This window comes from Nuphar pumila, chromosome 3 (genome assembly GCF_984573655.1).
Source record: "Nuphar pumila chromosome 3, dmNupPumi1.hap1.1, whole genome shotgun sequence".
Lineage (NCBI taxonomy): Eukaryota > Viridiplantae > Streptophyta > Magnoliopsida > Nymphaeales > Nymphaeaceae > Nuphar > Nuphar pumila.
This window is the reverse complement of record NC_143251.1, coordinates 26,039,071-26,065,731: the sequence shown is the minus strand read 5'-3', so window position 1 is coordinate 26,065,731 and position 26,661 is coordinate 26,039,071. Positions and strand designations below refer to the sequence as shown.

General features: G+C 35.9%; 1 protein-coding gene across 1 annotated transcript in view; it reads right to left on the bottom strand.

Moving 5' to 3' along the window:
• Positions 1–21,795, bottom strand: part of LOC149842361 (DNA-directed RNA polymerase II subunit RPB2-like) — a 35,945-nt gene extending 14,150 nt beyond the window's left edge. Inside the window, exons 1-10 of the mRNA XM_089999089.1 lie at positions 21,314–21,795; positions 19,928–20,149; positions 19,486–19,776; positions 17,412–17,609; positions 2,467–2,531; positions 2,214–2,300; positions 2,020–2,140; positions 1,879–1,923; positions 1,651–1,788; positions 1,431–1,503 (exon numbers count right to left, since the gene is read on the bottom strand). Coding sequence (XP_089855215.1) covers positions 1,431–1,503; positions 1,651–1,788; positions 1,879–1,923; positions 2,020–2,140; positions 2,214–2,300; positions 2,467–2,531; positions 17,412–17,609; positions 19,486–19,776; positions 19,928–20,149; positions 21,314–21,547 — 1,474 coding nt within the window. The 5' untranslated portion in view covers positions 21,548–21,795. The remainder of the gene's footprint in view (positions 1–1,430; positions 1,504–1,650; positions 1,789–1,878; positions 1,924–2,019; positions 2,141–2,213; positions 2,301–2,466; positions 2,532–17,411; positions 17,610–19,485; positions 19,777–19,927; positions 20,150–21,313) is intronic.
• Between the last annotated feature and the right edge of the window lie 4,866 nt (positions 21,796–26,661).

The following is a 26,661-nucleotide window of genomic DNA, read 5'->3' as shown; positions in this document are numbered from 1 at the left end:
TTATTGTTCTCCTTCTCTATGTGGATGATATGATCATCACCGGAGGCGAGAAACAGGGAGTTGAAAACATCAAAAAACTTCTTAAAACTCATTTTAAAACGACTGACTTACGTTTATTAAGATATTTTTTAGGAATTGAAGTTAATTATTCCCCTCGTGAGTATTTGATATCTCAATCTAAATTTGTTTTTGATATTGTTTCCAAGTCTGGAATTACAGGTGATAAGTGGACACTCAATAATGGAAACCCTCTTAATGATCTCACTCCTTACAGACAGCTTATCGGAGCACTTTTCTATCTCCCCATTACTAGGCCAGATATAGTACATGTTGCACACACATCTAACCAATTTCAACATGCTCCCACCTCTATTCACATGGAAACCGTTTTGCGTATTATTAGATATATAAAGTCCTCTCTTTCATGAGGCATCTTTTTGTCTGTTTCATCGTCATTAGATTTAATTGTCTATATTGATGCTGATTGTGGAGGTGATCTCAATAATAGACACTCCACCACTGGTTTTTGTGTTTTCTTAGGTGAATCCTTAATTTCGTAGAGATGCAAAAAGAAGCAGAAGGTCTCTCTCTCCTCCACCGAAACTGAATATAGAGTCATGGCCACTACGACAATGGAAGTAGTTTGGCTCAGACGTCTGCTCGCTGACATGGGAGCTGAAGCAACACAAGCTTCAAAAATATGTTATGACAACAAGAGTATGATCTATATTGCCAGCAGCTGGACATTTCATGAACGCACCAAACATATTAAGATGGACTGTCACTATGTAAGAGAGGAATATCTACATGAAACCATTGATCTACCATATGTTACCCAGAATATCAATTAGCAAACTTCTTCACCAAACCTCTTACTGCTCCGAGATTTCACTTCCTCTTAAGCAAACTTTCGTTTATTGTACCATAAGTTTGAGGAGTGTTAAAATATAAAATGTAACATATATAATATATATAATAATAATATTATATTATATTATTATTATATTTTTTTCTTTTCTTTCCTTTTTATTTTTTGCTTTATTATCTAGTTCATTTTGACCTAGATTTTATAATCTAGTCAAGTCTCAACTAGGACTTGACTAGGATATAATCGTTGGACCTAGTCCAACGACTATATTTAGAGTTGTTGGACTAGATCCGACGACTCTCAAGCATCTCTCTCCCACTTGTATAAATAGGGGTGATCCTCCTCAATAATGTATCAATGCTTTTTAAGCATTTCTTGTGAAGAAATAAAGACATTATTTTAGTGTGTTCTTCCATTTTTACCCTTTTATGGGTTGTGTTTGAGGTGTCTCCAATAGACACTCCTTGAAAATTTCTTGTGCTTTTGTGGATGGTTTGACAAGATAAAAAAGGCATAACAGATTAGCAGGAACATCATAACAATTAGGCATCATGGGAATCACCTTCACGACCAATTGGGGAGTTTAACCTTCGCAAGTGGGATAAAGTGGAAGCATATGTCAAACGATTCAACACCTGTGGAGGCAAGGAACAAGGAATAACCAGTTAAAATCAAAGAAAAGCACAATTAGAAACTATAAGCTGCTCATGGGTATCAATGAAAACTGGATTAAAAAAAGGACAAAAAAATTATAACAGAAAATCTGAAGGATAAAAAATAACCTGTGAAACTCCAGCCCTCGTCCCAGCAGCATTCGCTTGGCCCCAATTTCCGGTAGCAAGAGAATATTTCAGGCCACTAGTAATGGTTTTAGCTTTGATTGCAAATTGGAGATTTACATCTTTTCCATTATCTACACACTGTTCAAGCAAATTTACTTAAGCTTAAACCACGAAACAGCAGATAAGGCATCACTACGCAAACAAGAGCAAGGACAAGAAAAAGAGAACCTTTTGGACATAGGACCTAACATCCCTAGTCAACTTCCGAAACAGCTGAAAGTAAACAAAAAGAAAAGCAAAGTTTTAAGCGAAAAACAATATCCAATACTTGGCCTTAAAAACACATGAAATAAGGCTATGATCAACAACCATTCTGAACAAGCCTCCAAGCAAAGGACCTGCAAGGTCCAGCCTCTTGTTTCCATAGTGATCCCTATCATCCTCTGGCCTCCGACCAAGAGCACATAGTAGAAGACGATGAATGATATATCTGACACACATAGTATATGCATCATTAAACATGAAATAGTGATGAAAACATGTACAAATAGTAAATGGCATACCCAAAATAATATGCCTTTTTTGTTTCACAATGTTCTCCAACCCCAACATGAGGAAGCATTTCCTTCTGTAGGATCTCCTTGGCATACCTTGACAAAAAACAATGAGTTTAGCATCTCACATAAGAATAACCCTCAAGATATATTGCAGGGAGCAGGTTGATACGACAGGTCAAACAGATAGAACACAAGCAGATAAGAGATAACTCAATAAACTCATGTTCATGACATCATAGCAGAGATATTCAATGCCTACTTGATCCTCTTCTCCTTCGTAACACCTACAGTAGATCCTCGCTTTCCAATGTAGTCCAATGCTACCTAAACACAACCCAGTACACTTGGCATCAGGGGTGCCAAATCAAAATAAAACTTACTAAAAGGATAGAGCTAAATAATCAGAAATAGCAACTTAATAATGTTAAAAATGTATATACATATATATATATAAGGTTAGTATCTAATTAGTAAATAGTCTAACTAAGTTAGTTTTCTTTTAGTTTCTTTTCAGCCGAAAGAGGCATTGGAGAGAGAGCCCAGCCATTGGGATCTCTCCCAACATCCCTTTTGGGAGACCTTTGGCTGAGCACAAATAAGGGTGAAAGCCCCTCTCATTTGTAAGCTTCTTCTATGGGTTGACATCAATATTATTTTTCATTCCTTGTTCTTGTGCCCTTTAGTGGGTGTTTGGGAGTGAACCTATTTGTGGTTCTTTGTGTGTTCTTGTTGGTATTTTGGTAGAAACTCTTTTGAGTATCCACTCTTGGTGATTTAAGTGAATATCTTCAGAGGAACTAATTTCTTTACATGGCATCAGAGCCTGGTGATTAAGCTGAAATTGTTTTTGGTACATTGGAAAGTGTTTTGAAAGTGTTGAAGCTCTCTTGCAATTTTTATTTGAAGTGGCTCCAGATGATGAAGATGCTCCTTTGAATAGATGTTGCAATTTCTATGGAACACGATTGATGAATATGCTATTTTAAGTAGAGGTCTTCGATGTCGGTAAATCTCTTCGGCTTCTTGATTCTGGTGCCTCTTTTCATATGACACCAAATGGTGATATGTTATCGGAATCTCATAACTCAAGTGGATTAAATGTATTTACTGTTGATGAAACATCTCTTGAGATAAAATGAATAAGAAATTTTGAAAACATTTCTCAAAATTCAAAAAGATTTTTTATTCTAAAAATTAGATATATTCTTAAATTAAATTTAAATCTTTTATTTGTTTATCAATTATCTGATCATAGGTATAATGTTTCCTTCTCCTCTCATGGTTGTCAAGTGCAAAATCATCAGTCAAGGAAGCTCATTGGGAAAGGCCATAGAGAAGGAGGCTTGTATTACATGAATTTTTTGGAAATACTCAATAATACAATTTTTTACAATGTTCAGAAATTAAATTTGGATTTGTGGGATAAGAGGTTTGGCCACCCTAGTATATCCAAGATTCAATTTTTTTTCAAAATTAAAAAAAAAATTAATTATGAAAATTGTACATGTGAAAATTGTATTGTTGGCAAAATAAAGAGATTACCATTTCAAGAAATAACATTTGTATCTTCTCGACCACTTGAGTTAATACATTTAGATGTTTGGGCTCCAACACCTATTACATCTAAGGGTGGTTTTGTGTATTATGTAATTTTTGTGGATGATTTCACGAAACACGCTTGAATTTATTTCCTTAAACATAAATCTGAACTTTTCTTATATTTTCAAATATTTCACAATTTGGTCAAAAACCAATTCAAGAATGATATTTATATCTTTTGTAGTGATTGAGGGGGGAGTTTTTATCAAAAGAATTTAAAGACTACCTAAATTTAAATGGTATCACACATCAAAAATCTGTCCTTACACCCCTCAACAAAATGGCCTGGCTGAAAGAAAGCATAAGCATATTATAGAAACAACAATAACTTTGCTTATTATAAACCAAATACCCAAAAAAAATTGGGTTGAAGCAACATTAAATGTGGTTTATCTTATTAACAGAATATCATCATCTTCTTTGAAAAATGTATCTCCTATTGAAAAACTTTTCAAACAAGTCTCAGATTACTCTAGATTGAGAGTCGTCGGGTGTAAATATTTTGTTTTAATTGATAAAAGTGACAAGCACTTTTTTCGTGCTATTCCTTGTTTCTTTTTAGGGTATACAAATAATAAAAAAGGTTATAGATGTTTTGATGTTAAAAATAACAAGCTATATGTTTTAAAATTTCAAGAAATGTGTCTTTTTTAGAAAAAAAAGTTTCTTTGAAATTGAGAAAACTAAGAAAATAACAAAGTATTCTTTTTTGTTGGATCTAATTCCTAAGATCGATAATTGTGATATTGATGTAGATGAGGAGGCTAGTGAAGAAGAACCTCATAATATAAGTGAAGAACCATCTCATATAAGGATCAAGGTTGTATCTCATATTCCAGGCGTATGTTATCAATGCAAAATTTTCACTTTGCATTGACCTTTTGAAAAAGTTTTTGATGGGACTCGTCTGTCGGTACGAGGTTCAACCGTTCCTAACGCCTTAACAAGGGGTAATCGAACCAAGGATTGAACAATATGTCTTGTTTTGTTTAAATGTCTAAGAGATTATTCTAAGTCCTAGAATGCAGAAAGAAAGTCAATCATATGACTTCGAAATTTTTTCAAGGAAAATCATGATGCATGCTTAAAATTGTTTTGAAATTGCTTTGAAATTGTTTTAAAAAGGAGATATTTTAGAATAATCGAATTTTTGAAAAGAAAAGAAGATGCTTTTGGGCGTGTGGCCCTATGATGTAACCTTAGGCAAAATGATGTATGAATGAAATTTATTAAATTCTTTTTGAAAGGTTTTGAGAAAAAAAATCCTTTGCAAATCTCCTTGTTTTGAAAGATTTGAGAAAAGAAAACATTTATAAATTTCCTTTGTTTTTAAAATTAATTTTTTTTATATAAAAGAGGTTTTGTGCCTTATAGAATTCAAATAAGATGAATTCTCCACATATCCATGACTATGGCCACAAATATGTTTTGAGTATATCTCATTAAATCCTAAAAGAAAGAAAAATATCTTTAAAAGGATTTTTTTGAAAATATGCAATGATTTTGGAAAATAGCCTGAGTGTAGGTCATTTGTAACTTAAAAGACAATAATAAATCTGAGTATCTTTCGTATTCTGATTATAGCCACAAATACGAATTCCACTAAGTTTATTAATTTCTTAGAAGAAGATGCATGTGTCATTCATGTTTCACCATTGTGGAGTCAAAAATGCATATGAATGTCAAATAATAGCAATTGATGCTAAGAAAATAAATTATATGCTTATGCAATCCTAAACTAAGCATAAAAGTAAATTTTCACTATTTTTGGCTTCTTGATTACAAGTTACATTGAGAAATCGAATAATAAAATGAGGAAATAAAGAAGAATACACTCTTGAATTTTCTTACAAAACCAGCAAACATATTAGTAGAAAAATGTAGGCTTTCCTGGATTTATCCAACAATATCTGTAAATTGAAGGATATTTTCCTAAAATGAGCATTTTCCATAAATTCATAAAACAAAATCTCTAAATAATAATGATAATGATGCATGATTTGATAGAATATTGAAAGAAATATATTTTGAAAATTTGAATTTCGGAATTGAGGATGGAAATACCAAAATATCCTTGAAATTTTGGATTTATGACCAAAATAGTCTTGAAAATTGGGGTTTTGTAAGAGTTATAAAATATTGCAAATGTGAAGATCAAACAAACTCCAAAATTTGTTAAATTGATTGTAAGGCATGTTGAGATGATAAAAGATATAATCAAATTTTAAAATCATGAAAATAATGGCCCGAAATGGAGAATATAAATGAAAAAATGCCTAATTTGCCCTTATTTTAGCAGAATTATGACTTTACAGAAAACTGGTTTTGAAAAATCCAACGAATGAGATGCTAAACGACCATGAAATTTTTTAAAAATTGGTATGGAGACTCCTAACAACCTTAGGAACAACCTAGAATTGAAAATTTTGGAAAAACACTTAAGAAAAACCCGAATTAGGGTTTTTTATCAAGCTTTGGAAAATTGAAACAGGAATTGACATAAGTGAAATTTGCATAAAAACCTATCAAGGTTTTTCGGGTGAAAGGGATCCTAAACGAACTCAATTTAAGCCCAAATTGAGTCTGTAGACTCAGGACAAGCATTAGAAACATGTCCCTTTTACATAATGTAAAAATCTTTCCCGGATCTTGAGATATTAATAAAACAATGGGATTTTAAAATTTTAGAAATAGGAGATTGAGACCAACAGCCAGGTTTTTGTAATTTGGGTGTTTCAAAGACAAAATAAACTCAATTTTTTCCAAATTTGTGGGAAAAGTTGCTTGAAAGGATTATGAAACCATGCCAATTTACAGAAATTTAAAACCAATTTTGGTTTGGGCACAGATACTTTGAGTTACAGTCCAGACTCGGTTTTCGATGAAAATGAAATGGTAAATGAGCTCCAAAAATCACCAAATTTGGCAAAAAGATACTAGACATGCAAACGAAAAAAACCCCTCTTACAGATCTTAAAAATCATCTTCCGTTAGAGAGATATGACTCTGACAAGATGAGCCTGATTCAAATAACGGTTGACGGTATAGAAAAATAGGGTTTCAATTTTTGGCTGAAATAAAATAGGAACAGACCGTAGAAAATTGTCAGATTCATCAAGGATAAACTAGACATGACAGCAAAGAAATCCCCTTTTATGGATCAGAAAAATCATCTCCAAGTCAGAGAGATATGATTCTAGCAAATCAAACATGGTTATAAACAATGCCAGACGATACAAAAGAATAAGTTCTAGTTTCAGGCTAAGATAAAATAGCAGATGACCGTAAAAAATCACCAAAATCACACGACAGAAACTAGACATGCAGACAGAGAAGCCACTTTTTACGAATCTAAAAAACAATCTCCGATTAGGGAGATATGACTCCGGCAAGTTGACCTAGATTCTGCACAGCGTTTTGGGGGTGCAGAAAACAGGTGTCGGTTCTTGATTTTAAAAACGGGTCAAATGACATGATAAGAATATGAAATTTGGTGAGAATCATAGAGACACATATGTGAACACTCTGTACAAATCTCAAATCGAAATAATATCGACTGATATGCGAAATGACAGAGCTATCAGAAGACCAAAACAGATCATTTCAATGCATGAGCCATTAAGCATAGAAAAAACTAATTCATGCATGCATGGGCAAGAAAACGTGAGATCAAGCATCCTTGATCATGAATGAACTTGTGGATGATGAAAAATCAAATAAATAATACATCCATAATCAAAATAACAGACTGAAGTGTGGATTGGATTTGCTATAACCAATTGAAAGATGGATTCGATCTATGGAAGATCGAATCTCCATCTTTCTTGTAGCTGGAATAAAATATAGCAATCAAGATCAAAATATATGAAATAAGAACATGAAAATAAGGGCTTCATCTGAGGTGGATCAAATCCTTGATGCTACCATACGAAAATCAAAAGAAAATGAAGGAGAGAAGAAGAAAAGGGGGTGGTACCATAGAAGCATCAAGAAACAAAAAGAATGAAAATAAACAAGAGAGGAAGGGGAATTACCTTGGGGCTGGAGAGGAACCAAAGGAGAGCTGGAGAGGGCTGAATGCTCCAGATCTCCAGTCAAAAGAAAGATAAGAGGGGCATCCCCCTTGAGGTCTATTTATAGACTTGGGGAGGAATTAAGGTTGGGACTTCTAGAAAGTCCCAACTTAGCCCTTGAGAAAAAAGACAAAAAAAAAGGGGTTGACCCCTACTTATGAGTAATTTCTTTGATTTTTTTTCTTTTTTCTTTTAACCTAATTGTAATTAAAAAAAAACAGATGTGGCACCACCTCATGTGGGTCCACATTTGATTTTAAAGACAACTAGAAGGAAGGTTAAAAAAAACAAATGGTAAAACAAAGAGGTGACAAAAACAAAGATTAAATCAACTAAGTGATCAAAATGAGAAATAAAGTGGGAAAATTGACTTTAAAATTGACGCCACATGGGTCTTGATTGAATTGGATCTAAGATCCATTTTGAAATTTGGGCCTAATACGAAATCCAAATCAGAATTTAAATTGGATCCAGATTCGACACATCGTTTTTCAAAAAAAGGCATTTCCAAAAACGCTGGATTTGAATTAAAATGTAAAGATTAAATTTGAAATTGGATGAAAAGAGGGTTTTGAATTTGGGTCTGGATCCAAAGTTTTGGATGAAAAATGGATCTGGATCTCGAGTGAGAGATGAAATAAAGGAAACGAATGATGATCAGACCCTGGATATAAGCAATAAAATGAATTGAATGAAAAATCTGGGCCCAAGATAGAAATTAGATATTGGACACTGGATCTAGTATTGGATTGGGCCAAAATGAAATTGAATCCTAGATATAGACAAGATATCAGATGATAAACTGGATCTGAGTTTGGGCTAGAAATTCTTTGACTCAGAAATCGACCGGATTGCCCTTATGAATGGATCAGAAGGTGGGCCTAGTGGCAAAGTGAGCTCAGAGATGGATTTAGAAAATTTGGGGTGTTTACAGCGAAGTCTTTCTGAACATCCATGTGCTCTTGAAAAATATATCAATGATGAAAAATACGTAGAAACACAAACTAGAAGATTGTCTAGAGTATCAGAACCCCCTGGAAAATTTGTGTCTTATTAATTTTTTTCACCTAAGGATCAAGCCTACATTGTGTTGATTCATTCCTATATAGAACCATCCAACTATGCTGAAGCAAAGGAACATCCTTAATGGATAAAAGTAATGAGAGTAGAATTAGATGCCTTAGAAAAAAAATTACTTGGATTGTCCAAGATATTCCCCCAAGAAAGAAACCTATAGGGTGTGGATGGGTATATAAGATTAAAACCAAGAGTGATAAAACTCTGAAAAGGTACAAAGTCAGATTAGTTGCCAAGGGATACTCTCAAGAGTATGGAATAGATTACGAGAAACTTTTGCACCAGTTGCCAGAATGACCATTGTTAGAACCTTAGTAGCTCTTGTCGCTGTGAAGAAATGACCTATATATCAAATAGATGTTAAGAATGCATTTCTAAATGCAAACTTGGTTGAAGAAGTGTATATGAAAACACTGTCTGGTTTAATTATTTCTAAAAGAAAATCTCTTCGTTTAGATAAGGCCTTGTATGGTCTTAAACAAGACCCAAAGGTTTTGTATGATAGGTTTAGTCAAGTTTTGCTTAATGTTGGATTTCAATCTTATTTGACTGACACAACTTTGTTTGTTAAGATTTCTGATGCAGGTATTATTATCCTTCTCCTCTACGTAGACGATATGCTGATCACAGGAAGTGGTAAATAGGGAGTTGAACACATTAAAGGGCTTCTCAAGACACATTTTGAAATAATTGACTTGGGGTTTTTAAAATATTCTCTTGGTATAAAAGTTTATTCTTCTAGAGGTTATCTGCTGACTCAATATAAATTTGCTCTAGATATTGTTGTCAGGTCTTGTATCTTAAATGATAAGAAGGTTGACACTCTTAAAGTTGTCAATATTAAAATAAAGATTGATGATGGAGAATCACTCAAAAACTCAACACCTTACAGACAACTTATTGGGGCACTATTATATCTCTTGATTACAAGGCCTGACATTGCACATGCAGTTCACACAGCGAGCCAGTTTCAGCATGCTCCTGTAAAAATGTCTACGAAGAGACAATACGCATACAAGCATTAGTACTTTACAAAAGATGTGCACAAAGGCACTCAAAGAGCACTTTAGCAAATACGCAAAAGGCGTAAAATAATGCAAACATGCACAAATGCATGTAATATGAATGTATTGAATAAAAGGAGAGAAGCTTGAGACTCTTAAGCCTTAAATTTACAAGGGGGAAATACCCCTATTTATACACCTCAAGGGGGTCACCTTGGGGGCTCCCAAAAAGAATCGTTGGGGAGCCCCCAACGGTCACAAATTGTGACCATTGGGGGCTCCCCAACGACTCTTTTTGGGGAACCTTCCCAAGGTGGCACGAAAAGCCATAAAAAGAAAATAAAAAAAGAATAAAGGAAAAGAAAGAAAGAAAAAGGAAAAAAAGTAAAAAGAAAATACAATCATATTCCAAGTGGAATATGCGTAAAAAGTGAATTTACAGAAATACCCTTTTCAGGTATTAAGATCAAAATAAATATATATTAGTATATATATATATAGATAGATAGATATGTATATATATATATAATATATATATATGTATCTTTATATATATACATACTAATATATATACATAAGGATTACATTTTTAACAGCTCCCACCAATGTTCATAGGGAGAAGTTTTGCGTATTATTAGATATATCAAAACTTTTATTTTCGAGGATTTTTCCAGTCTACTTCTTCCTCCTTAGATTTACTTGCTTATACTGATGCTGATTGGGGAGGTGATCCAAATAACTGACACTCAATCACTGATTTTTGTGCATTTTTAGGTGACTCATTGATTTCATAGAGGTACAAGAAGCAGCAAAAAGTTTCTCTTTCTTTAACCAAAGCGGAATATCAAATCATGGCTACAATCATTGTGGAGGTGGTATATGTAACGACCCCAACTCCTACTTTTGCAAAATGCGGAATTTTTTTTTCTTTTTTCTAAGAGTTGCGGAAAACTTCCCAGAGACCTGGGGTCCCTACAGTTCCAATTTCAGTTGGATAACCACACACCACAAACGAAGTTGCAATTATTATCCATATCAACCAACTAAAACTCTTTTATTAATGAGTAATAAAATTTCAAAGACAAAGTTTCCTTCAACTGAAAGTAAAGTAACAATTGCAGAATTTAAAAGAACTGAAAGACAAAAGAAAGAGCCACAATATCCTCTACTGAAGCTGACAAGTCCAAGTATAACTCATCCATCCCCAGATGCATGTCCAACTTCACTGTTCACCATTTCCTGTGAAAAACCAACAAAGTAGGGTGTCAGAACCGAAATTCTGAGCACAGCTACTTCTAAAGAAACCAGATGAGAGAAAGAACATGGATAAGATTTCATGCAGTGATTTGAATGAGCGCAGATATAAAATTTTCAACATCTAAATTTTCATAACTACCAATGATTTCATTTACTCACCAATCAATAACAGTAAACAGTGTCATATATCAACAACTAAATAACCAACCTTTCAGCATGATTTCACGAAGTAAAGCGTATGCAACCACCAAATGATGTCATGATATCAAGAATGATTCAAACATGCATGATCTAATGCATAACAGAAAAATGCATGATTATGTGCAATGCATGATTTCTTCTGTTATCTTTCATTTAAGTTTCATCTTTCCATATGCATGCCCTATTAGATGCACACATCCTTAAGTTCCTCTTTTTAATTACCGTGGCCCGCGGATACACCAAACGGGTACAAACCCCGAGGTCAAGTAGGTTCCCAGGGTAGCTTAACACGCAATTTATATTTTATTACTGGGTTCCAACTTAGCCCTCGACCGATATCAGGAAACAGCACCATCCATCGGAACATTAGACCTCCACATCTAATGTCGGGGACACAAGGGACACCCCACGCCCACAAGTGTCACTTCCTTGGTACCATAAACTCACAGCTGTGACTAACACACCACTCCCGGGTAAAGTGGTGGGCTCTCCCTAAAACCGTGGCCAGGAGAAGAACCTCAATATCGGGTTCAGGGGCAACAACGCACACGGAGTTTTTTGTATCCTCACAGTCTCCCCAAGACCGGATATCCAAGATTCTCATACTCCAGATGAGATATCCCAGAATGTATATTACACTGTTCTTATTCATTATTTTTATTTAAAGTTCATTCTTTAAGTTTGCCACACATATGCAAAAGTAAAGTGAAAACCCCGCATCCTCCCTTGCAGGGACCCATTCGGGACTCCAGCCCGTATCCACCACTAGAACAGTGTAGTAATGTGCCAAGTGATGCATTTAAAAACATAATTAAAAGAAAACCAAACCCACGGCTCTTCAGGCCGGTGATGGTCCAATTTGGCCATTAGTGCATCACATAATAAAACCAAGTAGTGTTTCATTCATAACACTAGGCCAAAATGCCAAACAACATATATATTCATGCAAATATAAACCCAAACATATGCATGTCATAATTCATTCATATGCATTTTCAATATGTGTGCGTTACCCACATCACATATGGGTCTTAACCAATCCATGGTTTCTTTAAGTGTGTGAGTGTACATGTACCAATTCACACAATAATCAAGCGTACATGTTCAAGAAGACTTACCAACAATTGAATCATGCTCACACTCATGCGAACCATAGTCATAACAGTCAAGTGAAAGCATAAATCTCCACGACAAGTGTTTCCAAATGCACATCCATATATGCCAATATAACCATGGACATAAAACAACAACATTCACAAGCACGGTTTCAAAGATTCATGTGCAAGGATTCACATATTTATTCCAAAATGTATGTTGTCATTCCTTGATAATTTTTTATTATATCACGTGAACACCCATGCATGTAGATTTAAGCAATAAAACATTACTTTCATGATTGCTCATGCCCATGAAAACAACTAGACAACGATATCCAACTCAAGCATATCAAATCAAGTTTAAGCCTATTCACATTTTCATTCACCTGTATGCAAAGAGCAGATCTAACATGATTAGCTAGTATTCTGAAAACTTAAGGTATTAAGCTAAGCTTCCATATGAGTCATACTATACATGAACAAGGATTCAATGGACCTGTCCTTTGTCCACAAGCATGGACAGGTTAAGGGAATAGCATTTATTATATTTTCCTTTGTAAAAATATAATCCAGCACCAGTCGGCTGGGCTTGGCAGGGTACCACACAACCCATGATCTTATGCTCTCTTTCCACTTAATGCTTATAACAAAACAACAAGACTAAAATTGTCAAAAACAGCACAATGGTCATGCTAACTGGTTCTAACGCTAGTCAAAATGGACATTCCAGCTAGCCATTGCTTTGTCATTAAAAGATCAACAATCAAATTTCTGCATCATCAACAGTTAAAAGGAAACATTCACAGTTCAGACAAAACTTCACGGCTAGTACTCCTAAATCAGCTGAGTTTCTTTCCTTTCCCTTTTCAACTTATGGAAAACTTTTTCAGACAGTTCAAATGAAGCTTAAGAGAATATATACAATATTTCTGAAAACTTTGACTTTAGTATGCTAAGAGGTATACTTCCAAATAAGTTCCAAGAGAGTATTTCACCACTAATTAATTTGTTGTGAAAGAGATGCATGGTTGGAAACAGTACTGCAAGAAGCCAAAAATGCAATGCAAGCATAATAGTTTTTTTCTTTAATATTGACACTTAGTATAAAGTCATTGATTAAGACTACTGTAGTCAAATGAACACTTATAAAAGAATTTCTATACATAAAATGACTTATGGTTTATTTACAAAAATATACACAGCAACACTATGGATTTGATATCAAAAGCATTGAATGCACAGGGTCCAGCTAATAGCAAGCCTGAGCGTAACCCATATGGTCTTGAGAACGTCTAATATATGTATCTTTACAAAGAAAAATGCAAGTCATAATTCATAACTCTAGTAAGACCATATCTGCCTAAGATAAAATTTCAATACCTGAGACAGACCATTAACAATTTAAGAGCAAACTTTGAGTCATAACCTAAGAAATGCTCAAATTCCAAAGACAGAGGATGCAACAACTAATAAACCCCCTTTTTATATAAGAAAAATAGAAATCTCACATCCCCTTCAGACAACGTACATATAAGATTAAGAGTGAAATCATACAGCCTGTGGTCCAGTTCTTGTATATATATATATCTTAATCAACATTAATTATGCAAAAATCATAAAGAACGTCCAAATAGAAAACACAGATGGGGAATTTGCTCATGCAGTTCATCAAGAAACAGGGTAAAATTTAATATATTAATGCTAACAAAAACTGCAGACTCCATTTCCATTTGTTTCAATGGAGATTTGGTTTTAAGGCTTATCAAATTCAAATCAATGAAATGGGTACATGAAATATCACAGGATCAGTTTTGTATATACAATCTTTCAAACACCTATCCATAAACATCGGTTCACATGGAATCAACAATGCATGTGAATCATCTTAAAACAATCGATGCCTAGCATAAACCAACAACTCATAAAATTATTACCAATTTATTTCCTAAATAAAACTCAAGATTTCTGTAGCAAATAACGTTGAAACTGGGCATCCTGCTGAAACAAAAACTTAATTGAACCAAGATACAAATTCTTCCATATGGTTTAGCACCCAACATAAGCAAACTCCAATTTCCTCTTTCCCTTTAGTATCTAGGTTATTGGGTCCCAAAACAGAAATCCCCCCAAAATTGGGGTTATCCATTTCAAAGAATCGGAAACCCCACGAATGGGGCTAATTCGATACCACAGCCGAACCCCAAATCGTTTGGGCTAGGGATTTTTGCAATGTAGGGTTAGGTAAGAAAATCCCCAAATCGATTTGGGTTGGACTTTGTTTCAGTTTAGGGTTAGGTACAGTAAATCCCCAAATCGATTTGGGTTTTCGAAATGGGGAAACAACCTAATCCCCGAATCCTCCCCACAAACCCATGCATGGAATCGAACCCATGTTCGATCCCTAACCCGAAATCCAAGAGGCACCGTACCTGTTTCGCTGGTTTTCCGGCGATCTTTCCGGCGATCGGAGGCTGGAGACGTGCAGGCACGGTCGGCTGGTGTCGCTCCACGCTGCTACCGTGAAGAAGGGTGCTTGCTGGAGCTGCGGTGGCTGTCGCAACTTGTCGGCGATCTTCTACCTCCGGTGCGCGCACGCAGACAGGGAGAGAGACGAGGGAGAGAGAAGGACTGAGTGAAAAGAGAGAGGCGAGTGGAGAGGGCTTCCTCTCCACCTCCTTTTATCGACCCGGACTCCCCCTCCTCTGCCGAGATGGGCGCGGGGTCGTTACGCTCTGCGTAACCCCCTGCGCCCCCTTTTGCTTTCTGCTAGGGTTTCATCGGGCAACCCTTATCGGGTTGCCCTTTTCGTTTAACAGGGCTGAAGAATATGGGGTGGGGCTCGGGTCCGAACCCGAGACCCGCAACCCGACCCCAAGTCAAAATGGATCCACAAGTGGATCCAAATGGATCCACTGTGGATCCTCAGATAAATAAAAAAAAACTTAAAAATTTTATTCATTTTAAATCTCGCATTTTATATAAAACCTTAACCCCCACCAAAATGGATCCGCAAGTTGGATCCAAGTGGATCCAACTGTGGATCCTCGAATCCGCTTAATATATATATATATATATTATATTTCTATAGTATTACAAATATTAATATTATTTATTTATGATTATACACATATATATATATATATTTAGATATATATAAATATATATATGCACATGAATCCAGTATATGGATCCCATACCCATCTACGCACCCCTATTGAATGATTATTCTCCGAATTATTTAGTTAATTACAAATTATTGTACTTATACGTACATATCAAATTTACTAGGTAAATGTATGCGAAAAACCACTTTATGGGTCCTGGATCTGTAATTTGGATCCAGGCCCAATTTGCAAAATTTTATAAAATTTTCGGGTTTTACAGTATAGCTAAGGAGATTGTTGGATAACATGGGCGTTCAAAGTACCGGAGCATCACGACTCTGGTGTGACAACAAAAGTTTCATCTACATCGCCAACAATCGGACTTTCCACAAATGAACCAAACACATTGAGATGAACTATCACTATGTATGAGAGGAATACCTACATGGCACTATTGATCTTCCCTATGTTACTTTAGAATATCAATTAGTGAACTTTTTTACCAAACCACTCATTGCTCCTACATTTCACCTTATCTTAGACAAACTTTTGGTTATTCAACCATAAGTTTGAGGGAGAGTGTTAAAAATGTATATGCATATACATACATATTTGTATATATACATATATATATATATATATATATATTTTTTATATATATTTATATATATGTATATATACATATATATGTACATATATATAAATATATATACATATAATATATATATATGTTAGGTTAGTATCTAATTAGTAAATAGTCTAACTAGGTTAGTTTTCTTTTTGTTTATTTTTAGTTTCTTTTCAGCCAAAAGAGGCATTGTAGAGAGAGCCCAACGGCTCTATTGGAGTCGTTGGGATCTCTCCCAACGTCTCTTTTCTTGCTTCGACTCATATATCCCAAAAAGTGGATCTCGCTCCTCCTCTAATAGCAGCTGCTCCGAAGAAAGAAAATACATGCATTAAGATACGAAGGCTTCTTATGGAACAACAATGAAAGCACTTTTGCCTTCTTTCAGTTACTAGGGGATGATGCTTGGAAAAGAAAATGTCCCATACGACAGGATTCGGGTCCATAACCATGGGTTCCAATGCACGAGATCTTGTGGCACTTACCAATGAGGTTCTATCTTAAAGGTGTTACACAAAAGAAAAAAAACACTTCGTTAAAAACGTCCCTTTGGCTGTGTATAAATAGGGGTGAAACCCCCCCTCATTTGTAAGCTTCTTCTATGGGTTAACATCAATAAGAATATTATTTTTCATTCATTGTTCTTGTGCCCTTTAGTGGGTGTTTGTGAATGAACCTATTTGTGGTTCTTTGTGTGTTCTTGTTAGTATTTTGGTGGAACTCTTTTGAGTATCCACTTTTGGTGATTTAAGTGAATATCCTCAGAGGAACTCATTTCCTTACAAATAATACAACCCTCCAAAACAAGGAGATATTGGAAAGGTAGCACAAGCAGGGATAAAGACGAAATTATACTTGAATGATACATTTCAAATCCTAGTCTACATTAGGAATATCTACTGTTCAGCAAAACACATGCACTAGATGCCAGAAGGAACATTTTCATGCTTCTAAGCTGCTTCAACATCTTGTAACAGAAAATGACATAGTTAGGAGTGGCTTATACAATTCGATAAAGTCCAATACAAGGTGTGGTGCGTCCATTGCTATTCTATTATGCACCAAGAACATCCATTTGAACAAAAGAAATCATATGGTCAGCAACTTATCTATTAATTATCAAAGTCCCAAGAATAATCTAAATACAAATAATAATTATTGTACCTGTTGATTTTGGATAACAAATGCTTCCTCCAGTGATGGGCGAAGCAGCTCCATCATCTTTGTGTCAGAGAAGTCATAACATATATGTTCTAGTATGTCCTTATCAGCAACAAAGCCAAGTGCCCTGAACACAATAATTATTGGAATTTCTGTCCTGATGTATGGAAGAGTGGCTCGAATATACTGCCCAGAGGATCCCTACAATAAACCAGACGATAAAGTAACAAAGAAATGTAATATAATAGGACAAAGATAAAGGAAAAAAGCACACAAGCATTTACATGGATACTTTTATTTCTATTTGTTTAAGAATGAATAGGCTGATATAAGGAATAGAAGGTTGCTAGGGCTCAGAGAGAATGATTCCCAATGTGGGAGATGTTACTATTCTTCTTCTTTTATATAATGAACATAAAATATCATAACTTTGCCACCATAAGTGTATAGGAGCAAAATACATAAATACCTCTAGTGCTAATATATTTTACCAAGCAAATAAAACTGGAACTGATCCTAGCAGCCGCAAACTTCTTGGGAAAGAATTTGCTTACTTATCTTTTCCCATCCAAGAGCCGACCCTAACGTCCTGTGTGGATAATGAGGCCATCTTCACAACCTTATCCCTTTTGTCTCGTGTACTACATGTATTTTAACTGTGGACAGCTTGGATTTTATGAACTAAAATCTTTATCCTGTCAGACCTTTTGTGAATAAGTTGGCAATCTGTTTTCAAAATCCCCGTCTTGTGAGACTTTTTGTGAATAGATCAGCAAATTGTCTCCAAAATCTCTGTCATGTGAAGCCTTTTGACAATGCAAGCAACCTGATTCTTAGTCCCAAAATATTTGGCATGTCGCCATTGATCATCAATCTTTTGTTTAATGAAATGGTGATCAATCTATATGCTTCATCTTTCCATGTTGAATCAGATTCCTATAAGAAAATAATATAGATATTAGAAGTCTTTCAACCAACTCATCTAATAGATGCCTAATCCACATCACGTCAAATGTCAGTACCGTCATAAATCTATATTCAGCTTCCATACTTGATCATGCTACTAACTTTTTTTTTAACTATTCCCAGATAACAGGCTTCTTCCAAAAAATACACAATATTTATAATCAAGTTTGTACTCTTACATGAAAATCTTCTGCAGCTACCTGAATTTATACCTTCCAATATTCCATCTGGTTTTGTACTTGCTCTTGCACATCCACTTGAAACCAACAATGCTCGTCCATCGACCTCCTTAGGTTACTCATGCAAAGTGCTTATCTTTTTATTCATAGCCTCTGCCCTTCTACATTTTCTTGCTTTAAAAGGCTCAACATCCTTTTGCATTTGTGTAACAAAAACTTGATGTTCACTACTGAAACTTTTACAACTCACCCACGTATCGATTGGATGTCCAATTCTACTTGGTTCTCTCATTTGTTGGTCCTTTATATGCAAAACTTCATTTTGATTTTCTTCTTGCTGGCCTCTCGAGTCTCCGCTCAATGATCGATTTTTGCTAGTTACATGAAGGATCTTGGGTACATTTTTTTGGTTGTTGAAGTTCCAAGTGCACACTTCCCAATGTGGGAGACATACTTACCATTGTACAATCGCCAGGTAGTTTCTTGGTGCTCCACCAGTACATGTGGATTCAAAAGGCACAAGAAGGGGTACCCATGCTGATCCTAATACCAACTATGAGAGTGAACTTCTTCAACTAGCCCATGATATTCAACTTTTTCAAAAATTTCTCCTAACAAATAGCCTCTTGGCCATAAGAAAATTGAACAAGAGATATTGCACCCACTAAAAGAACAATAGTTTTCTACTAAAACAACCAACCGAAAACCTTTATGCAGGCATCTACAGAGACACGTGTATGCATACATGCACTCAAGAAATTAAAGATGATGACATTTCCATGCTTCCACCAACTCTACTTATAGTCTGAAGTTATAGAATCTCTTGATGTATTAAGAGAAATGACTGGAATCATAGTTACAGTAAAACTCTTCAGTAGAGGTTCTCACAAATGGTTAAAGAGATACTTAGTATGGATACATGATAAGCTTACCCCTTTGGCACTGGTCCGAGAAAGCATTCGAACAAACATGCTGCTTGGTGGCCTATTTTGTGACTCAGCCATAGATCGTACCTCCGCTACATAGGCATACTTGTTTGGCTGTCTTTTCTTGAAAACATAGACATGGTTTGTACTCATCTTCTCTTGTGCAATCAAAACTTTTTCACTGCCATTGATGATGAAGTACCCACCTTGGTCATATGGGCATTCTCCAAGTTCTGTTAGATCTTTTTCAGAGATCTGATACAATGTGCAGTAACTAGAACGCAGCATAATTGGAACCTAAAAGAGACCATGAACCACAATAAGATGAATGCATACCTAAGAACATAAGCAGGAAGATGAAATAAAATAAAACCAATAAGGCTTTACATATGTGTGTGTACATGATTGCACATGTGTGCATTGTGATCGAAAACAAGCTAAATATTACCTTCCCAATAAAGACTTTAGTGAAATCCTGCTGTTCTACAAGCTCTTCAGAGTCGTGCCCTTTCTTTATTACCCGTTTTGTAACATCCACATATAGTGGGGCTGAGTAAGTCAAGTTCCTCAATCTAGCAGCCTTGGGAAACAAAGTTGCAGTTTCTCCATCTGATTCTGTCATCATGGGCTTACTCAGGTATATCTGACCAAAACTGATCTTGTAAATCGTCTGCAAAAGCAAAGGGTGCTTAATTTGTAGCTTTAGAATTAATCAAATACGAAATATCAGAATCATGATAAAGCGGGGAAACAAATGGACTGGAAAACGAAGAGCATTATGATCAGAATTTGTCTTCCTTAAATTGTGTACTTTAGAATTGTGTATGCAATATTCCAGTCACAAAGAGGAAACGCTACAATATTTCTCAGACTATGAACATGGTTATTGGTTTTTTTTCTTTCTTTTTTGGTTTCTTCTCAAAGCTGAAATGAAAGCTTTGATTCTAAAAGGAATATTGATTACAAAAACGGGGCTGTAATGAAATAAAAAATACCAACAACACGTTATCTTCAACTCTCAGCATACCACCAACACAAAGCAAGCAAATGATAGCTCAACGAACATCACAAGCTGTTGTAAAGTGCAATCACGTCACATGTAAAACAGAACCCACTTGCGGTTGATCACCATATACTTACACACTCATCCCTGCTATTGATTTTGTCTATCCAGTTACTGTGCTAGAACCTCCAAAAATCACACATCCTATACCTCAAACTCTCAGAATCACATTTTAAAATCAGAGAGCGAATAGATTGACAGCTTCAAAAAGCCAACACTTAAAAAACGCAGAGGACTGAAGCAGAGATTTGCACAAGTACGATAATCATGGGCTATGTTAAGAATTGGTAAAACTTAAAACTATGACTTTCGATTCAAGCGTATACGAATTTAGACTCAGACGCTCGTAAAATTTGAAAATATAGAAACACTAAATCTGTGACGCAATCATGTTACTATGTAGTAGAAACCATTCACGTGTAATGGAAAAAATAAACCAATCGCAATCCCTATCTTACCATCACCAATTCATAATCAATGCAACTAACTGTTCAGTAGAAGAACCATTCACATAAAATGAAGAATTTAACCAATTACAATTAAAAAAAACAAAAGTGGTGAATCACTGATCGTTACGGAAACAGTTCGATCATTCTAAGTGGCTTAAGTGAAAAAGGAATTGCGCATACCAGATTAACAGAAGGCTTCAATTTACGACTAAAAAACATTCATCACCACCAGTTAATGCTTTGCACGCAACTAAAAATCATCCCCCTCCCAAAAAAAAAAGCCCCTAAGATCCCTTAGGAGGAAGAAGCCGACCCAACCTACCTCAGCGAAATCCGACTGACGCCCCGGGTTGTGCTGCGACTCTGGCCGTATCTCGATGTCAGCTGACTCGTCGACGATCTCCTGCATCGTGTTCTGAATGAACTCGTCGAAGGAGTCGAGCTGCTGCCGCACCAGCCCCTTCTCCTCGAAGTAGGCACTGATGACTGCCCACGCATCCTCCTGCGTGATCTCGTCGTCGTCGTTCTCGACCTCAACATCCTCTCCGGCGGGCATCCTCTCGACCAAACCCAAAGGCGCGACCCAACAAGCACACAGATCCTAGAGTTAGGGTAACGCGAAAAAAAACGACGAATTCGAGGATGAAATGGTGAAAAGATTGATCAGCTGGAAGAAGATTCCGTTTTGTTTTTGTTGGATTAATCGATTATTTTAACTCTTTTTTTTCGTTATTCAAATGTTTTGAGATCGAGGATTTTCACGGAAGGAGAGAGAGAGAGAGAGGGAGAGAACCGCGCACTACCGACGGCGTCCAGATAAGAGAAAGTGTAAGAGGAAGCCGAGAGTTGATCTATGGATAAGAGAAGACCGAGACCGACGCTCTCGGCCTTTCGTGGATCGAGTCTCCGTAGAAATGGATACGGGAACACCGATTCTTTTCCAGAACCGGATCCGTATGTCATATGCCTTCTCGTCGTACTACCATGAGATCTCATTGCTGTCAGTTTTTTTTTTTTTTGAAATTTTATAAAAAACGCTAAATTAATGCTATATTTACTAATACGCGCTCACGATTTCAAGTTTTACGTTTAACCACCTGGGTTAATAAAACATCTCTCGAACAGACTATCCACTGACTTTGAGTGTCAAGTGGTTATTTAGTTGCTCTTTTACCCCTGCATTTGAAAACTTGTTTTTTACCTTGATATCTACCATGCTTTACCCTTGTCGTCTTTGCTCTCACCACCACCGGAGTCGCTGATTGGCAATGGAACAGAGGTTTTTCCGGCAATCTCTCTCTTGGTAGAGAACCTATTCGGTCTGGATCGAGTTTTGCGGTCTAACCCGCGAAAGGTGGTCCACCCCCCAAGAAGAATCTCAAGAGAAGGAAACCCATTTAGAGATGGAAACTGCCTTATTGTGGGTTTCTAGTGAGGTTGTACCCAAGGCATCCAAGGCTTAATACCGTGGAAGAGGAGCCTAAGATCAAGGAAGATAAAGTCCAAGCTTACCATGTATTCAATAAGAAAAAACATCATGATTTTTTGATAAACAATAGCAAGTTGGTTATTGGTGAAAAACTTAGATAATTATATGCAACCTGAGTTTGTAAAGGGGTGACATAAATATAAAATAAACAGATCACGTCTCCTCTCAAGAGAAGAGAGAGAGAGAGAGAGAGAGAGAGAGAGAGAGAGAGAGAGAGAGAGACTCGCGTAGATATAGGTTCAGCTTTGAACCGAACCATGTCTTGTGTTCTCGCTTGTGTATGCATTCATTGTAGTTTTTTGCTCTTTTATGGTATTCTCAGGAACCTCTTCCATGTCAATTCGGCTTCTTTTGAAGCTTCATCAACATCACTTGGTATGTGATAAGCTCTGGCTTGGGATAAATGGTTGGGCTAAATAGACTTAGGGTAGGTAGGTCAGGTTCAATTTAGTTCTGACAAACCTGGAAAGAAAAATTGGAACCACATAAAAATATGAAATTTTAAAAGTAGGCGCTAGACATATAGAACTAGATCTTGACCAAATTTTAGGTATAAAATCCACTGGGTTGGGAAGATATAGGCTTTGGAAGTGGCGTTAGGTTTTTAGGGATTTTTGGTGATGGACTGTGTTTTGGCTCTAATAGGGCTGAATAGAAAATTAATTTCTCTCTGCTGGGTAATCAACAAATCCTAAAATTTCAGGAATAGATAGAAGACATATGAAAGAGTTTATGCTTAAAATTTCAGCCCCAGATTCTATATGGGTTGAGAGATATGACTAGTGCAAGTTTGACAAAATTTTGTTGTTAACAGCATATAGAATTGTTTTAAGTTATTCTAGGTTAAGCTTGGTAGTGAGGTGCTTCTTAGGCTTGGCATGAGTAAGTATGGATCTCTAGACTGCTCAGGTTCATTTGGTGAAGGTACTATGCAACTATGGAGTTGAAGAAAGGATAGAGGGAATAGAGAAGGAGATAGAGAGAGAGACGTGTGCTAGAGATAGGAGCATGTTGGAGAGATAAAGATAAAGATTGAGAGCTTAGATGAAGAACTTCATTTCATTCAATAACATAACCCAAAAAGGCGGATTGCATGCCTTTATATAGAAGGGGAAGAGACATCCAATTGCTCCTTTATCTTCCAAGACTCATAAGCAACTTTCACATAATTAGATTAGATCTTTTTTAACATTTTCTACCTTTAGGTCTCTCAAACTTATACTTAGAGTTAGTTTAACATTTTTCACTTTTAGGTCTTATAAATTCCTCCAGCAGACAAGGAAGAGAGAGAGTTGGAAATGACATCAGCATGATACTCCTAGGTGGTGTCCCATTGGGTCTCTAATTCGAAGGTCCGAACCTGGTCTGCATCATCCCCTCTTCCTTGAGTTGAGACTAGTCCATTAGGCATCAGTTTACTCGACTCAACAGTTTTATCGAAAAACTCTCCATGATGTGCCTTCAATATAAAGACATGAAATACATGGTGGATTTGAGAATTTGATGGTAACTTGAGCTTGTAGGCTTCGAGTCTGACCCGCTACAAGATCTGATATGGTCCAGAATATCGAGGTGATAGTTTATAGTTGGTCTTCACCTGATCAAGTGCTTGCTCATTGGATTCTCTTTTCAACCATACCCAATCTCTTGGTTGAAATTCATGCCCATTTATGTTTTTGTCATGTATTTGCTTCATTCTATTTTGTGACTTAGCCAAGTTGTCCTTGAGTTCACGCAAGACCATATCTCTTTGTTTCAGTCATTGGTCCACTTTTATGGATTTAACACTTTCTCCTTCATATGATAGGATTTTAGATGAGGTTTGTTCATACAAGGCTTCATATAGGGTCATTTTAATCGAGGAATAGTATGATATATTATATGACCACTCAGCCTAGGATAGGTAGTTAGTTCAGGGCTTGAGTCTTTCTTGGGTGAACCATCAAATGTAGGTTTCTACCGTTCGGTTTACTACTTCAGTTTGAGGGTGGTAGGTTGTGCTAACTTTTATTTTAGTTCCTAGTAGGTCAAAATATTATTTTTATAAATGGTTGGTGAAAAGGGAGTCACAATCACAAACTATGGATTTGGGCATTCCATAGAGTTTATTGACATTTTGGTGAAAGGTCTTGACAATAGTTTGGGTAGAGTATTTTCAAGGTAAGAAAATGAAATTGGCAAACTTAATCAATCTATCAACTACTACAAAGACGAGTTCCTTTGGTTGGAAGAAGCCATGGCTTCGATGAAATCTATGGATATATTAGACCATGAACAATACGTTATGGGTAAGGGATGGAGATATTTGACTAGCTTCATTGCTTCATATTTATTGGCTTAGCATACAAGGCATTCACGCATGAATTTTATCACATGATTATTCATCTTAGGCTAGTATAACTCACATTTGATCTTTTGTTGGGTTTTGAAAACCCTTTCATGTCTGCCCAATGAGGAGAAATGATAATAATGTATGAGATTCAAAATGATCTTTGCATCACTTGGGAGTAAAAATTATTTCTTGTAACCATAGCACCCTTCACTTGATAGTGTGGGTGGTTGTTTGGGTCCTCCTTGAGGGACCTCCTTATCTCTTGTATTTTATCACTATTTTTTATATCATACATGCCTTATTTCACATGTCACATGTTACAATAGAGAGCATTTAATTTGGCATCTTTGAGTCATCAAAAAAGAGCATCTATAACTCGATTCTCAAGTCTCTTATTGTATTGGAGCTCAAGGTCATACTAAATCATCTTTGCAACCCATTTTTGTTAGACTAAAGTAGAAATTTGTTGATCCATGAGATACTTAAGACTCTTATGGTCGATATGAACCATAAAACATCTTTCAAGCAAATGCAGTCTCCACTTTTCGATAGCCAGTATGATAGCAAGCATCTTTTTCTCATAAGTTGAGAGTGCCTTAGAACAATTCAAAAGGCTTACTTAAGAAAGTCAAATGATGTTCGTCTTGTATTAAAACTGCACCTATAATTGTGTCGCATGCATCAGTCTCCATGATGAAACCTTTGGAGAAATTCAGTATGGCCAAGACATGAGCTCACATATAGCTTACTTAATCTTCTTAAAGGCCAATTTCACTTTTTTGACTAAGTAAAAATGTTCTTCAACATAACCATCATAGGAGCTGCAATGATAGTATAGTTCCTAAAAAACTCAATGTAATATTTGGTGAGTCCTAAGAACCCTCTCAAGGCCCTAATTATGTTGGGCTTAGACCAAGAGACCATACCATCTACCTTATTTGGATTCACGCTAACTCCACATTGGTTTATGATGTGCCCAAGGTAAGGCACCTTAGGCAGTCCAAAGTTGCACTTGCTCTTCTTGGGAAAGAGTATGTGCTCTTTTAGAATGCCTAAAAGAGTTATCACATGCTCTATATGATCCTTCCAATTTTGACTATAAAACAAAATGTCATAAAAAATATTAAGATAAATCAACAGAACATTGATCTAAACACTTCATTTATCACTCGTTGGAATGTGGTAGGGGCATTGGTTAAGCCAAAAGGTATGACTAGGATTTCAAATTGACCATCATGAGTCAAAAATGTTGTTTTTTGAACATCATTTTTATCTATCTAGATTTGATGATAATTGGCACATAAATCAATCTTGATGAAGAAGCAGGCTCCATACAATTCATCGAGCATCTCATCTATGACTAGAATAGGATGTTTATCTTTCATGGCGACAACATTTAATGTTATATAATTCACACAAAATCTCTATGTACTATCCTTCTTACGTACCAAAAGTATCGATGATGAGTATGGGTTGGAGCTTGGCCGAATAACATCACTTTCCAATTTTTCTTAAACTAAATGCTCAAATTTGTCCTTTTGAGAATATGCATACCTATAAGGCTTGACACTAACAGGCCCAACACCCAAAATTAAGGTAATGTGGTGGTCTTGAGATCTTGGAGGAGGTAGGGAAGTAGGTTCCCGAAATATATTCTTAAATTGGTTAAACAACTCATGCATATTAAGAGAAACTTCTTATATAGTTTCCTTTGAAGCATTTGGTTTCACTTTTGTCATGTATAAAAGGGCATCATGAGTTGCTTTAAAGAGTTTTAAGACCTCTTTGGAGTAGACATATCTCCTTTTTGTGGTCCAATCACCTAGGTTTTTGTGCCTTTTCAAAATGT